We start from the raw sequence: 14546 nt of genomic DNA on the forward strand, positions 1-14546 counted from the left end.
TCACAAAGAGTTGTGAACCCACGGCTAGCTGTATCTCTGAACCATTGAGGGTCACACAAGCACTAGATCGTTTGTTCCCGTTGAGAGAATAAATTCAAGAAATTGAATTTATATTATGATATAGTAAATTCAATGAGTTGAATTTAAGATAATTAAATTTTGAGAAAATAAATTCAAGGAGTTGAATTTATAAGATAATAAATTCAAGAAGTTGAATTTATGAAATTTGGAGAAAATAAATTCAAGGAGTTGAATTTATAAAATTTGAGAATTTAATTTATTAAACTCAAAAGTTGAGTTTATTAAATATTAATTTTGGAGGTGATAAAATTCAAGGAGTTGAATTCACAATTTAAATTCAAATGTTGAATTTATAATTAATTTAATTTATTAAACTAAAAAGTTGGGTTCATTAAATATTAAATTAAATATGATGTGAGATATGTTTCATGGACTTGTAAGAGTACAAGTCCAATATATTAAATGATTAAAGTTCTTAATGGACTTTAATATAATTAATTAAACTAGTTTGACTAGTCTATTTAATTAACAAAGCCCATTAAATTTAATTTAGAAACCTAAATCCATAATTATGAAATTTAGGTTAAAACTCTTTTTAATATAAAAAGGGGGTACCCTCCACTATCTAAAAAAATTATGATTTTCGAGAATCACAAACTCATTCTCTTCCAATTTTTTTTCGGCCAAGCAAAAGGAAAAAGAGAAGGGTGCTTGATCCATCTCTCGATTTTAATCTCCAACGTAAAAACTTCTTCTAATTTTCTAGTGCGAATTAGAAGAGGAAAAAATCATCTAGTTGTGGACCTGATTAGAGGAAAGGAGTCCTTGAAGAAAGTTCGTAGGGATTCATCAAGATCTAATCTGTTTATACCGGATTAGTTAGAGCCTCGTGATTAATTCACAAAGGTATAATCTTCTAACATCCTATGAATGTTTATGTTTAAATCATACGAGCGTCCAAAGCAAAACATATTTTGATTGTCAAAATAAATAAAATTTTTAAAACTTCCGCTGCGTTTGTGGTGTAGAAAACCCAGATCCAACAATTAAAGCTGATGCTTAACCAGCCTGCTGCAATAGAATTTAGGAAATTTTCACCAGAAATTGAAGCATTACAAAATGACATAGCAAGGGCTATTTTCTTCATAAATGATCCGAAGAGAGTAAGCTTGATAGAAGTGAGAAGAGTGAATGTTTTAAAGTCTCCTAATGTTGAGATGTCGATCAGAAGTTTACGCAGGGCTGTAAGGAATTTATTGACTGAATATCTTTTTGAGTGCAGCGATATGGACAAGGTCCCAAATTGTTTACTGGAAACTCTTGACATTATCATCAATAATAGATCTCGACGTCCACGTCTCAGAAGATCGCCCTCTTCAGGAATTCATACCAAAGAGTTAGTGGAGGAGGAAATACAAAAGGAGGTAGAATATGTATTAATTGTCAGTGCTCAAGCAAAAGAAGTTGTATGGAACATTCTACCTGAGTATGCATTTGATCGAGATTTTTCTAACGCATGCATGGAGGATTTAGAAAAAAGTGATATCCTCTATATATCAGATGACGATGAACAAGTAAGAGAGAACCCTCAGTATGGTGGACACTATTCTCATGATTCATATTGTGGATCAGAAAGCATTTGTGAAACTTCACCTGTATCAACGGCTAAATCAAATTGCTTTTCCCCTCTTCCGTCCTCAAGCAGTAAGTTGGATGTACCTCTAATGTCTTTTCATACCACAGAAATGGATCCAGATAAAAACCATAGTTTTGTTCATTCCGCAAAATGCGGGGACTCAAAAGTACTAGATTGTTCATTCACAGATACGAAACATCACCTACCAGGATGTTTTGGGGAATGTGGATTGGCTTATCCTGATCCTCTTAAAGCGACAATCAAGAAAAAACTATTTTCTCTATCTAATTCGCCTGACAGCAGCCACAATGAAATTAGTGGTGGAAAGACGACAAAATTCTCATTTTCCACCTCGAAATTAGAATTTTCTGATGCACCAGAAAATCCCCTTCCCTGAGCAGAGCAGGAGTGTTAATCAATACCTTGAGGTGCAGGAAGCTTGTGATGCCGTGAGTATGGTCGCCTATCAGTTTATAGGTCATATGTTGGACGAGCTTGCTAAGATGGAAGGCTTAGAATTACATCAGTGTGATAGATTATACCTCCAAAGTAATGCTTCAGTTCTTAAAGATTCTGAAGGTAAAGTATCCACATCTGTCCTTGTGTTTATGATACAAGGAGGTTTTGATGGTTAACATGTCTTATGCTTTTAGTGGTTATCTTATGTTGTGCTTGCCTAATTTGGTGAATATAAAACTATGGTTTCTATGGGCCATATTATATTTTTCCTGCAAACTCTATAGGCCAAAAATCAATTTTTTTAAGGTTTTAAAGAAAGCATATTTGTTGCTGATTCTCTATGGGTTCTCGTGGACTGCTTTTAAACTGCTCTATGAATTTAAAAATATAGTCTGACATTTATTTCAATAGGCATCCACATTTTATTTGTCAATAAGTTCATTACCTCTACAATGAACCATCGTAATTATATTAGTTGAGAATTTAATATAAGTTCATCGACTACAGTTTTACAAAATGCTCAGTCCCTTGTAAATCCCTCAACTATTTTGTCACATTTCTGCATTTATGCACTAAGCCACCTGGGCCTCCCGAAAAATTATTCTTTCACAAGAGGTGGTGCGTTCTTCTGTTTACGGAAGATAATTTTCTTTTGGAGGATCACGTGTTTTCAGACTTGTCTTCTAGTATTCTTAAATAGTCACACATTTATGTTTGTATTTTAAGTAATACACAAACTAATAGATTTACAAAAAAGTTTTCTGTAATGTACGTTATCAACATCCCTTTTTCAGAGCGTCTTGTTGTCAGGTTTTTATTTGCTTTTTTCCTCTTGTGTGTTGCTATTGTTAATACCTAGTTGAAATTATGCGGTTGCATCAATGTCCAAGTGAGTACATTTCCACATTTTAAGAAGATAAATAAATTAGCAATTGTTTGAAGAGTAATTAAGTTTTTTTGATTAGGATGGAATCTTATTTCTTAAGTTGAATAAAGTCGATTACAAGTAAGTCTTAAGGTCTAAACCTGATGAAAATTTGCTTCACTAGTTAAAAAGCGTTCACATGAGTCAAGGGCTGTAGTTGTTCTAAAGTTGTGTCGTGAAATTTGTTGATACGTGTTGATCATTATTAGGAGCTACATAGTTGAAATGTAAGGTGTTTTGGAACATAAGTTATTGCTCTAGTTAGAGGAGAATGTAGAACACACTGACCAAGTTACATAATTCTACCCCCATTGAAACTTGGTTGATATTTAGTTTGATTACTTGCTCATTTTTGCGTTCAAATTGCTTAATTTATTTTTTTGGATTGCTTTGGCTCGATGTGATTTATGAGTTAGAAATTTCAACCAGTCAATTTACCATTTGATGATTTTATCATATATACTCACTATTCTATTGTTTTCTCCTTCAGATTCCCCACACACTTCTTTAGCAGCCAAGTTCTCAAGAATGTGGAAAGATGTGCTGGAGCGCTGAAACTTCTCATTTACAAGCTCATGAAAGTGCGCCTTCGTGAAAGGTCAGTCTTGTTCATCGTCGATAACACCCCCACAACTCGAAACATCATGTCAAATTCTGTTGACTTATAAACAACACCACGAGAAGCTGCCATGTTCCTGCCTTGCTGAATCGTTATATTATGAAATGGTGTTAGTTCTATAAATAAAGGATTCCTGCCTTGTATGTATCATTAATTGTGGAAAATAGTCATCTGTGTGCTAACGTAGTGAGACTGGTGTTCTAAAATTTGACCAAAAGTATAATCTACACATAAGAATCTCGGGATTGCACGTTAACAAGGCATACAAGTGTAATTTATATGCATTTTTTGAGTATCGCTTGAGCACTTCACAGAAATATGGCATGTATATGATGTGTGAATTGGAGGAATATTTGATTGTTTATGGTATAATTTATTCCATACATTTTATTAGTTCATGTATTAGATTTTTTTAAAGTAGCATTTAGCGCTCGAATGAGGAACGGGGACCGGAGAATTATCAGGAAAATTATTTTATTACAAGTTTAATTTTTATTAATTAATTTAAGGTTAATTAATTTAAGATTTGAAAGATAGATCAGAGTCGAACCCCAACAAAAGAAAGGTATAAATCAATGTCGAACCGGGAGGATATGACTCGAGTTTGATTTGACTCGAGTTTTCCAAAAACCACATACTTTACTTTATTGCATTGATATTTGCAATTCATGAGATTGATATGCTTAGTCTATTGATTTATAGCAAAGCTAACGATAAAAAAACACGGGTATAGCTCTAAGTAAATATTACCCATAGATTGAAACCAAATATATATATATATATATAAAATTGAGATCTTTTATGATCGGAAAAAATAAAATTATATCTATTAAATTATTAAAGCGCAAGACTTCCGTATAAAGTTGCTCTTTGGGTGCCCCACCCTCCCCAAGAAAGAAGATCATAGCAGCCGTAGATGAACTAGCTACTTGTTTGTTCATTAATAATTACACTTAAAGAAAAGTTGAACATGTAATTTATTTATCGGAGTGTGTGTGTGATCGTACACCTCTCTTTCTGCATTACTCACTTATTATCCTTCTGTTTTGTGTACCAAACACACCTGCTAATGGTGGGTTTTTGGCATCAAAACTTGCTTATTCAGACCCTGTTTCATGTAGTCTTGGTGTTGCCCCTGCCAAGATACGCCAACTCTTTTTTAACTGTGAGATCAAGTACTATCCGAGAAAATCTAATGCAGCAGCTGATGTACTGAGTCGAAAGGTATGTTCTTTATCCTTATCGACGATTGGTGTTTCGAATTTGATTGAAGATTGTTGTTTGTCTGGATTAGTATTTGAAACACATTGTAAACCATTGAGATTATATGTTGTTCAAGTCAAACCAGAGTTGATTTTGAGAATTAAAGCGGCACAAAAAGTTGATCAGAATGTGCAGAATTCGATATCGATGATCAGAGCAGGGCATCGATCAGAGTATCAGGAACATATCAGGTACTGTATGTGAATAATCATCTTGTTGTGCCATATGTTTCAGATTTGAAACGACAGATATTGTCAGAAGCGCACAGTAGTCGATTCAGTATTCATCCTGGTGGCAGAAAGATGTATAACGATTTGAAAAGACAGTTTTGGTGGAAACAGATGAAAGCTGATATTGCTGAATTTGTATCAAAGTGTCTGAATTGCCAACAGGTAAAAGCAGAAAGAAAGAAACCAGGAGGTCTATTACAGAGTTTTTCCATTCCTGAATGGAAATGGGATCACATTTCCATGGACTTCGTGACGAAGTTACCACGTTCCTCCCGAGGTTGTGATGCAATTTGGGTCGTGATTGACAGATTGACCAAATCAGCATGCTTTATTCCGTACAAGATGAAGTACAGACACGACCAGATGGCAGAGATCTATGTCAGAGAAGTGGTCAGATTGCACGGAATGCCGAAGTCGATTGTATCAGACCGTGATCCTCGATTTACTTCGCACTTTTGGCACAGTTTACAGCAGGCTCTAGATACGAAGTTACATATGAGTACCGCATATCATCCTCAGACCAACGGAAAGTCAGAGCGGACTATCCAGGCACTAGAGGATATGCTTAGAGCTGTAGTGCTAGATTTTGGCACTAGTTGGCAAGATTTTTTGCCACTTTGTGAGTTTTCGTACAACAACAGCTATCAGACGAGTATAGAGATGGCTCCATTTGAAGCGTTGTACGGCAAGAAGTGCAGATCCCCTCTTTATGGGGATGATATCTCTGAAGTACCTGAGATTGGACCTGATATGATTAGATATATGACTGAGAAAGTGAAGCTGATTCGTCAGAGAATGAGGACAGCGCAAGATAGACAGGCCAAATATGCCAAAGTTCGACGTAGACCGTTGGTATTTGAGGCAGGAGACAGAGTATTCTTGAAGATTTTTCCTTTCAGAGGCGTTGTCAAATTTGACAAGAAAGGGAATTTGTCTCCACGATATATTGGGCCTTATGAGATTCTTGAGAAGATAGGACATCGTGCCTATCGACTCGCCTTAACGCCTTCTTTATCTGAAATACATGATGTTTTTCATGTATCCTTATTGTGGAAGTATCTTCCAGATGCATCTCATATTATTCAGCCAAACGAGGCCGAACTTGATGAGACTCTGAGTTATTTTGAAAATCCCATTCAGATTCTTGATCGTAAAGAAAAGCAGCTCAGAACGAAGACTATTCCGCTTGTGAAAGTTCAGTGGAGTCATCATGGCATTGAGGAAGCTACATGGGAGACTGAATCAGATATGAGAGAGAAAGTCTCATAGTTATTTCACTGATGTGAGTCTTCTTATTTAGCTTCTATTCTCCATTTATTATTGTATATGATTCGTTATCTGATTTGATTGCCTGTGATTTCGGGGACGAAATCAGATCCTAGAGGGGGAGAAATGTATGCCCGAGGATTTTTTTATTGTAATCTGAAATGATTTGTTGATAATTGATGTGATCATAGATGGAAAGGATCGGACCTGAAAAGACGAAAGAAGAATGGAAGTATGTGCGAGGAATGAGCCTCGCGCATATGCGCGACCCAGCGGAGAACCTCGCGCATATGCACGAGGTAGGCGGAGCGCATATGCGCGAGTATGGCAGAGAACCTCGCGCATATGCGCCGGGAGAGGGCGCGCATATGCGCGAGCTCCCGAGAAGACACGCGTCGAGACAGAATGTCTCACGCATATGCGCCGAAGAGGGTCGCGCATATGCGCGAGACGTGCTGCATAAAGATGAAGCCACTTGCCCTTAACATGCATTGATATATATATAGAAACATTCTTCATTCCTTCATATCCAGAAAAGAAAGAACGGAGGCCAGGGAGAATTTCCAACCTTTTCACATACTAGAATTCAATTTGTGAGAAATCCGTCCGTCTGAATTTTAATCCGACTTCAGTACCGTGTTGCTATCGACGAGAACTTCAAAAGGACGTAAGTTTTATTATGTTCTGATATGGTTTGAAAATATGATATGGAAGGAATCATGATTTGATCTATATATGGTGTTCTTGAGATATTAGACATTGTATAATCGAAAGTGGATCGAAGAATGGATACCGTATGAATTTTTACCATTTTCAGAGTGGATTTGATTGAGATTATACAGAGTTGATATCAGATTTTGTTTGTTGATTGATTATGAGTTATTGGGATTGGTATATACTGATTTTGTATTTTTGGTATTTTAAGATTGTGATGTTATGCCGTCGAAACAGAATTAGACTGAGTTCTGATTATATCGGGTATTGATTGGGGTATATGTTGATATTGTATTCCTCGATTATGTTATGCCAGATTGATATTGAAGATTTGAAAGATAGATCAGAGCCGAACCCCAACAAAAGAAAGGTATAAATCAATGTCGAACCGGGAGGATATGACTCGAGTTTGATTTGACTCGAGTTTCCCAAAAACCACATACTTTACTTTATTGCATTGATATTTGCAATTCATGAGATTGATATGCTTAGTTTATTGATTTATAGCAAAGCATGTGTCGAGTCATGGGCGGAGGTGCCTAGTCATTGACGGAGGTGCCAAGTCTTTGGCGGATGTGCCAAGACACTAGATGTTTTGTTTATATCGATGTTGCGTAGGAGCGGACTGATTTCTATTGAGGAGATTCGATATAGTATGCCAATGTCCAGGAACTGGGATCCCTAGATTAGAGATGAATCGAGTCTGAGATGACGAGTCCAGAGTTTATTTACAGTTTTATATCAATTCATGTCTTTCAGATTGATACATGTTATTGATATCAGTTTCATGTTTTTATATCTGTTTATATGATCGCATGTATACGTTGTTTATATTGGGATGTATTTCTCACCGGAGTTATCCGGCTGTTGTTGTGTTTGTATGTGTGAATGACAACAGATGGGACAGGATCAGGGTCACGAAGAGGATGAGAGATTCAAGATTAGCGTGGAGATCCAGACTTAGAGTTGATGGGTTTTCAGTGCTTGATGTAGTGACTGAACACTAGTTTGGAATAAATGTACTTTGTACTAGACCTGTATTTTACTGTTGATATTTATATCAGACTGATTTCATTGTGTTCCGCACTTATGTATTTAAAAAAAAAAATTTAGACCCAGATTAATTAAATGATCCTAATAATGATTAAGAAGACGAATTAGGTTCGGATCCCCACAGCAGGTGGTATCGGAGTAGTAGGTTCTGTAGACTGAGATAGAAGCTAGTGAGCGTGGTAGATTGAGTTTTCTTTCCTGCTTATATGTGCTAGCATGTTCACTGCTTTGAAATGCATGTTTACCTGAATATCTAATTTGATTGGACAGTGATTGGTGACGAGTTAAAAGTTGAATGAATACGCTGCAGGAATTTGTTTATTTTATCTCACTTTTGATTCCCATGCCTTTTATTGTAGCCGTGAACCTTGGCCTTACGTTATAAGCTTGAAAAGACCTATTAACCAAGTCATTATCGTTCAACATTTAGTAAAGAGGGGTATGAAAGTCGAGCATATAGGGCGTTTCGAAAAAATAAAAAATAAAAAAAATGATGAATATAAGATGTTCTTAAACCAAGTAGTTGTTGATGAGTATGAGTTCTGACTTGCACACTACACACATCTCATTTTGTTGATCTTTACTGGGTAATATTTGAATCTTAAATTGCAATGAAAACGAATCTTGTGATATTCGAAGCATGATCTTTTGACCGGGGGTGATAGAATTTGACAAATTGAGAAGTTTTGATTGTAGTACATGAGTTCTGAATATAAGATATGTCTCATCTTTATTTCATATCTGACTTGTTCGAGGGCGAACAAAGGTTTAAGTGTGGGGGAGTTGATAAGCACGAATTATATAGTGTTTTAGGGATTTTATTTTGTCGTATTCATGCTTATCTGGCGATTTTATTCCGAGTTTTGCGCTTTATTCGTTTTATTATTTCTATTTGCAGGTTTGACCAAAATATGATTAAAACCAACGAAAGGGAAAGAAAGTCAAGCTGCACAATGCCATGTTAGAAGCACCCAGAAAAATAGGAAATAGTACAAAGAGCATATCCAGACCCCTACACGGACCCCGTGTAAGGGTACGTGTCTTAGAAGCCCAAGGAAGAATTTTACAGAGCCTACACGGACCCCATTCCGGACCTGTACCCGGGGTCCGTGTCCATTACCATCCGAGAAAGAAAATTCCAGTGCTTACACGGACCCCACGCCGGACCTATACCCGGGGTCCATGTCCATCATCCTCAAAGAAGAAAAACCCAGTGACTACAGGACCCCACGACAGATCCCTACACGGGGTCCGTGCCCACGATCCCCCGGAAAGAATTTTGAAGCAAACATACACGGCCCCTAATCTTGAGGCTTACACGGGGTCCGTGTACTTGATATCGGATTCAGATTTTTTGGAGATTTTTGGAAGGAAGATATGATAAAAGGGAAAATAAAAGATATTGAGAGAGATTGAGACTGGGGGACGCTTTTCAGACGGGAAAGAAAGAACTTTTGAACGCTTTCGACGGCTTGGAAGAATCGAAGAGAAGACGGCGACGGCTTGGGAGAAAAGAGAGAAAACCGCGCTTCACACGCAAGAGTCGCGCACCATCGCTGAAATTTTCTCCTCTCTTGTTTTCTGATTTTTATTCATGAATTCGAATATTAGATTTTCTTCTAGTTTTTAATTTATGGAGTAGTTTTTCTTGTGATCGGGACCACGATAGGAACAAACTATTGATTTTGTTCATTCATTGGAGTATTTGATTTATGAATTAATTTTATGTTATTGATTAATGTTTGTAATTTTCATGCTTTAATTTGGCCAATTATTTGCATGTTTGTTGTTCGATCTTGACTCAAAAGGGAATAGATTGAGTTTAGCTTCAAAAACATTAATCAACACACGGTTAAACTGACTAGAAATAGCATTCGGTTTCAATGTGCGATTTTAGATGACAGCTGTGATTCCATCATTGATAAATGCGTTTTTGTTTAATTAAATTCAATTAGAAATAATTGAACTGTTAAATGAAAATAGGATTATAAATTCTAGAAATAGATTTATAGTTAAATTAGAGAATTTCATCGTGACATCAATAATATGTGGTTAATTAATTCCAATGCGTGACAATAATCAAAGTTTGGACAATTGTGTATTTCCGGTCATTTTGTCGAATTTGAAAATTTCCCAAGTTTCAACCTGTTCTGAAAATTCGATCTTAGTTATTAATTTAGCATAATTTAAATTTAATTTTACTAGTTTAAATTATCATCAAATCACTTGTTATTGTTTGCCTAGATTAAATCGAAAAATTTAAATCTTAGTACTTAAATAATAGTCTCTGTGGGATCGATACTTGGACTTATCGTCCATTTGCTATAACTTGACCTAGCCCGCTTGCTAGATTTATTTCCAACCGAAATCTTCGGTCAAATACCATAATGAATTATCTTACAAAGAAAAAATTAAGGTACAGCTCTTACCATTTTTCAAATTTAGTTCTTGTTTTTATTTCATTTGAGTTAACCTTATTCTTGTTCTTGTAGTGGTACTATGTGGGAAGGAGAAATATTCAAAAAAATTGGCATTGAATTATGTGATTTGTTATTTGTGAATGCATTAAAAAAAATATACTAAATTTCTATACAAAAATTGTGAGTGAGTATAGTGGGAAAAATGGTTGTGAAATGTTTTGCATGTATACAACAGTCTAGATTTGTATTTTTTTTTAAAATTTGAATGATTGGTTTGTATATATGAAATATAAATATAATAATATATTATTTTTCATGCTTCGGATAAGTTATTGGCTGCGTTACAGAGGTCGAACAAAAAGCGAAAGTTGAAAGATGATGGATACCATGATTGTTTTATCACATTTGACAAATGATTCGAGGGGAAAATTAGAAAAATTAAATGGAAAGTTGATGGATCATTGTAGATTTTTGTTGTTCCCAATTCACACCGGATATCATTTATTCTTGCTTGTATACAGAACTGAGAAAATAAATTTAGAATTTAGAAACTCGATATACACATCTATGTCACTTGGAATCACAAGAGCTTATGTAAGATAATATTAACTGGGTGTTTGTTGTCATTTTTTAAGGCTACTTTCTTCGTTGGGTATATGAGGATTATATTCGATTACAAAATGGGGGAATATTTGAGCCGAGCTTTATGTCGACAACAATGTGCTGATAAGAATTGCGCTATTTACACATGTTTGGTGGGCGGATCGCTATGCTCGTGATGACGATGAAGCTTGGACCTGTGAAAGAGATTGGACAATGAACAGTGTTAGAGGACGTATCATCGCAGCCATTTTATCTGACAATAATGGTTTCTTCAGTAAAAAGTCGTGATGGTTGAAAAAATTTGTAGGATGGATAATCTACGTTGGTATTTTGTATGGATAATATTACCTTGTAGTTTTTTCATCTTTAGCTTGACGAACATATGCTAATTTGGATATTAGATGATGTAGTTACACTGAAGCTATTTTGTTAAGTTCTTGAAAACCTGAATTCTTGATTCTGAGTAATTATTATGATTATGAGTAAACTCAACTCAATATTAACATAATTTTGGACATAAAATAGATTAACTCTAGCATACAACCAAAACATTTTCAGTATATTTCGTATTCTATTCGGTACATAAATCAAAAATTTGAGTATATATTCTGAGAGAAATCACTGGCATAAAAATGCAAACTCATATATCAATTTAATGAGTAAGAGTTGCAAACCAACTCCTTATCATGATTTTAATCTACCTAAAACAAGTAAATAGCATTATAATTTCGGACACAAGATTTGTTAATTCCAGCACACAACCAAAACAATTTCAATATATTTTGTATTTTATTGAGTACATAAATCGAGAATTCGAACATATATTTTGAGGGGAACCACTAGCATAAAAAAGAAAACTCATATATCAATTTAATGAGTAAGAATTGGGAAATCAATTCATTACCATTATTTTAATATACCTAACACAAGCCAATAGCATAATAATTCTCGATATCAAATAGATTGATTTCATCATACAACAAAACAATTTCACTACATTTCATATTCTATTGAGTACATAAATCGAGAATTTGAGCATATTTTTTGTGGGAATCACTAGCATAAAAATGCAAACACATATGTAACGTCTGCTAACTTAAAAATGCGGAAATATTTTTTTATAAAGCTCAAATTTTAAAATTATAAACATTTGAATCATATGCATGCATGCAGTCCTACTTAAAAATATCATTTAAAATTAACCATATGTAATTACCAATAAAAAATTATAACGGAGCAAAAAGCGGCTAAAAATTCCTAACACCAACTAGTGAAATAAAATAGCGTATAAAAATACTCAAATCCTCTCAACATCGAAAAATCATAAGGGTGCGGAAAACATGAGGTCCTCGGGTCGTGTCGTCCCACCAGGTCTGCCTGCTCAGAGTCCAGCACCTCCAGTCCCCTCGAGATCGAGCTCACCTACATCACACACGCCTAGTGAGTCTAAAGACTTAACACACCTGTACCAGAAGTAACAAGTATATATACATCGCACACAGCAGTGAAAAATATCATACTCAACATATCTTTCATGAACTTTAAAAGCGTAATGTAATCGTGTCATGTGAAACCGTGATGTGTCAAAACAGCTCATCGTTAATCATCATTCATCGTTCATCATTCCTTTGGTGAATTCAGTTCAATAGAGGTGACTATCGTACATCATTTACGATGGATCCATCATACATAGAACCACCTTACCCGGCGGCTATCGGACATCAGTGACATGATTACTCATCCACTGTGTCTAGGCCTCATCATCAGCATTTACATATACTTATTATACATTTACATATACTTCGATAGCCACAACTAATTTTCATCATTCCAAACATCATCATTTTCATCACTTATAAAAAAAATCATGCACATATGCAATTTTCCTTAAAACCAAGCATGCAACGTATATTTTTATAAATTCTTAAAAATCATGATCATGATGCATAAACATTTAAAATTGATGAAAAATGTGCTCAGGGCGTTGCCATGACCAAAATCTCACCCCGGGTGCAAAATGACCATTTTGCCCCTGAGAACCCAAAATTACCGTTTTACCCCGGACCTCTAAAATTTGATCCGAAGCTTCCCAAACGCCTTAAGACATCCCAAAACATACTTATGAGCATTCTTAGACGTAAACTCGAGCCACAGACCAAACTTAACTGATTCATTTTAAAACTTGGATCGGGGTCCCGGTTTTAACCCGAATCGAACCGAAACTCAACCAAATTTTTTCTCAACTTTTTACCAGGCCTTAACAACACCTAAGGTCCTAAAATCCAAAAATCCAGCCCCTAAACTTACGGAAACCAGCCCTCACAATATCTGGAAAATTCTGCTATTTTCCTTTCTCAAACCCTCAAGGCCTCACCCGACCACTAGCACCCCTCGGCTCGCACCAGCCACGAACCAAGCCATCTAGGACCTAGACCAGACCCTAAGGGACCTACGAGACCCACGGAACTAACCCCATGAAGCCTACATGACGGAAACGAGCGCTAGAACCCGAAATCACCACACCCGATCCCCTCTCCTCAACGCGTGCGGCCTGCTAAAATAGATGGTTCCAGCTGTGGTTGGGCCACCCTGGCCCGTGACTCAAACCCACCAGGGTCTGGTCCGAGCCCCAGTTCAGTCCTTGCACCACCGGCACCCCCCCTACCTCGATCCATCACCCACCGGAAAAAAAACTCTCGATCCATCCTCCTACAGCAACGACAACCAGTGCTAACCCAAACACCACATCTTGACACCATTATCATCCTCTTAGAAACCTGAAACCGTTAAAGCAATACAAAAACCATGCCAAAAAACCACACCCGAAGGCTTGCACCGGCTGGATCGAAACATTTGCATGCAATAACATACATTCCTCATAATTACAGCGTGAATGATACAAAACAACAAGAATACATGCGTGCTTGGTATATATTTTGCAAGAAAACCGAAGAACGAGTGTCGGGAATTAAGCCGGAGAATTTTCTTTCAAGCAAGGTGATTGGCAGAGGGTTCTCAGCTGTGAGAGGTGCTGAAACCGAGAGAATAAGAGTGGAGGGGGAGGGTGTCGGCTGAATGGGAGCTTAGGTTTAGGTTAAATATTAATTAGATGCTAGGTTTAAGTTTAATTAAAAGGTTAATGGGCCCTAGTATAAAATAAAAAGGTAGAAAATGGATGGGGAGCCCATTAAACTTAAAAGTAAGCATATTAAGTCCAAACACAATCTCGAAAAATATTTCGTGTTGGCCAGTTTTTTAAAATATTACCGTTGGGCCAGTATTGAATAGAAGAAATAAATCAAATCCAGAAATGGGCCTCAACCTATCATGGTGAATT

At 36.2% G+C, this 14546-nt stretch overlaps 1 protein-coding gene across 1 annotated transcript; it reads left to right on the forward strand.

Moving 5' to 3' along the window:
* The first annotated feature begins 1072 nt into the window (after positions 1-1072).
* LOC142553932 (uncharacterized) lies at positions 1073-3930 on the forward strand. The gene is made up of 2 exons (XM_075664492.1): positions 1073-2236; positions 3532-3930. The coding sequence occupies exon 1, from the start codon at positions 1077-1079 to the stop codon at positions 2052-2054; it is 978 nt and encodes a 325-aa protein (XP_075520607.1). The 5' UTR covers positions 1073-1076; the 3' UTR covers positions 2055-2236; positions 3532-3930.
* The last annotated feature ends 10616 nt before the right edge of the window (positions 3931-14546 follow it).

This window comes from Primulina tabacum, chromosome 8, assembly GCF_025594145.1.
Source record: "Primulina tabacum isolate GXHZ01 chromosome 8, ASM2559414v2, whole genome shotgun sequence".
NCBI lineage: Eukaryota > Viridiplantae > Streptophyta > Magnoliopsida > Lamiales > Gesneriaceae > Primulina > Primulina tabacum.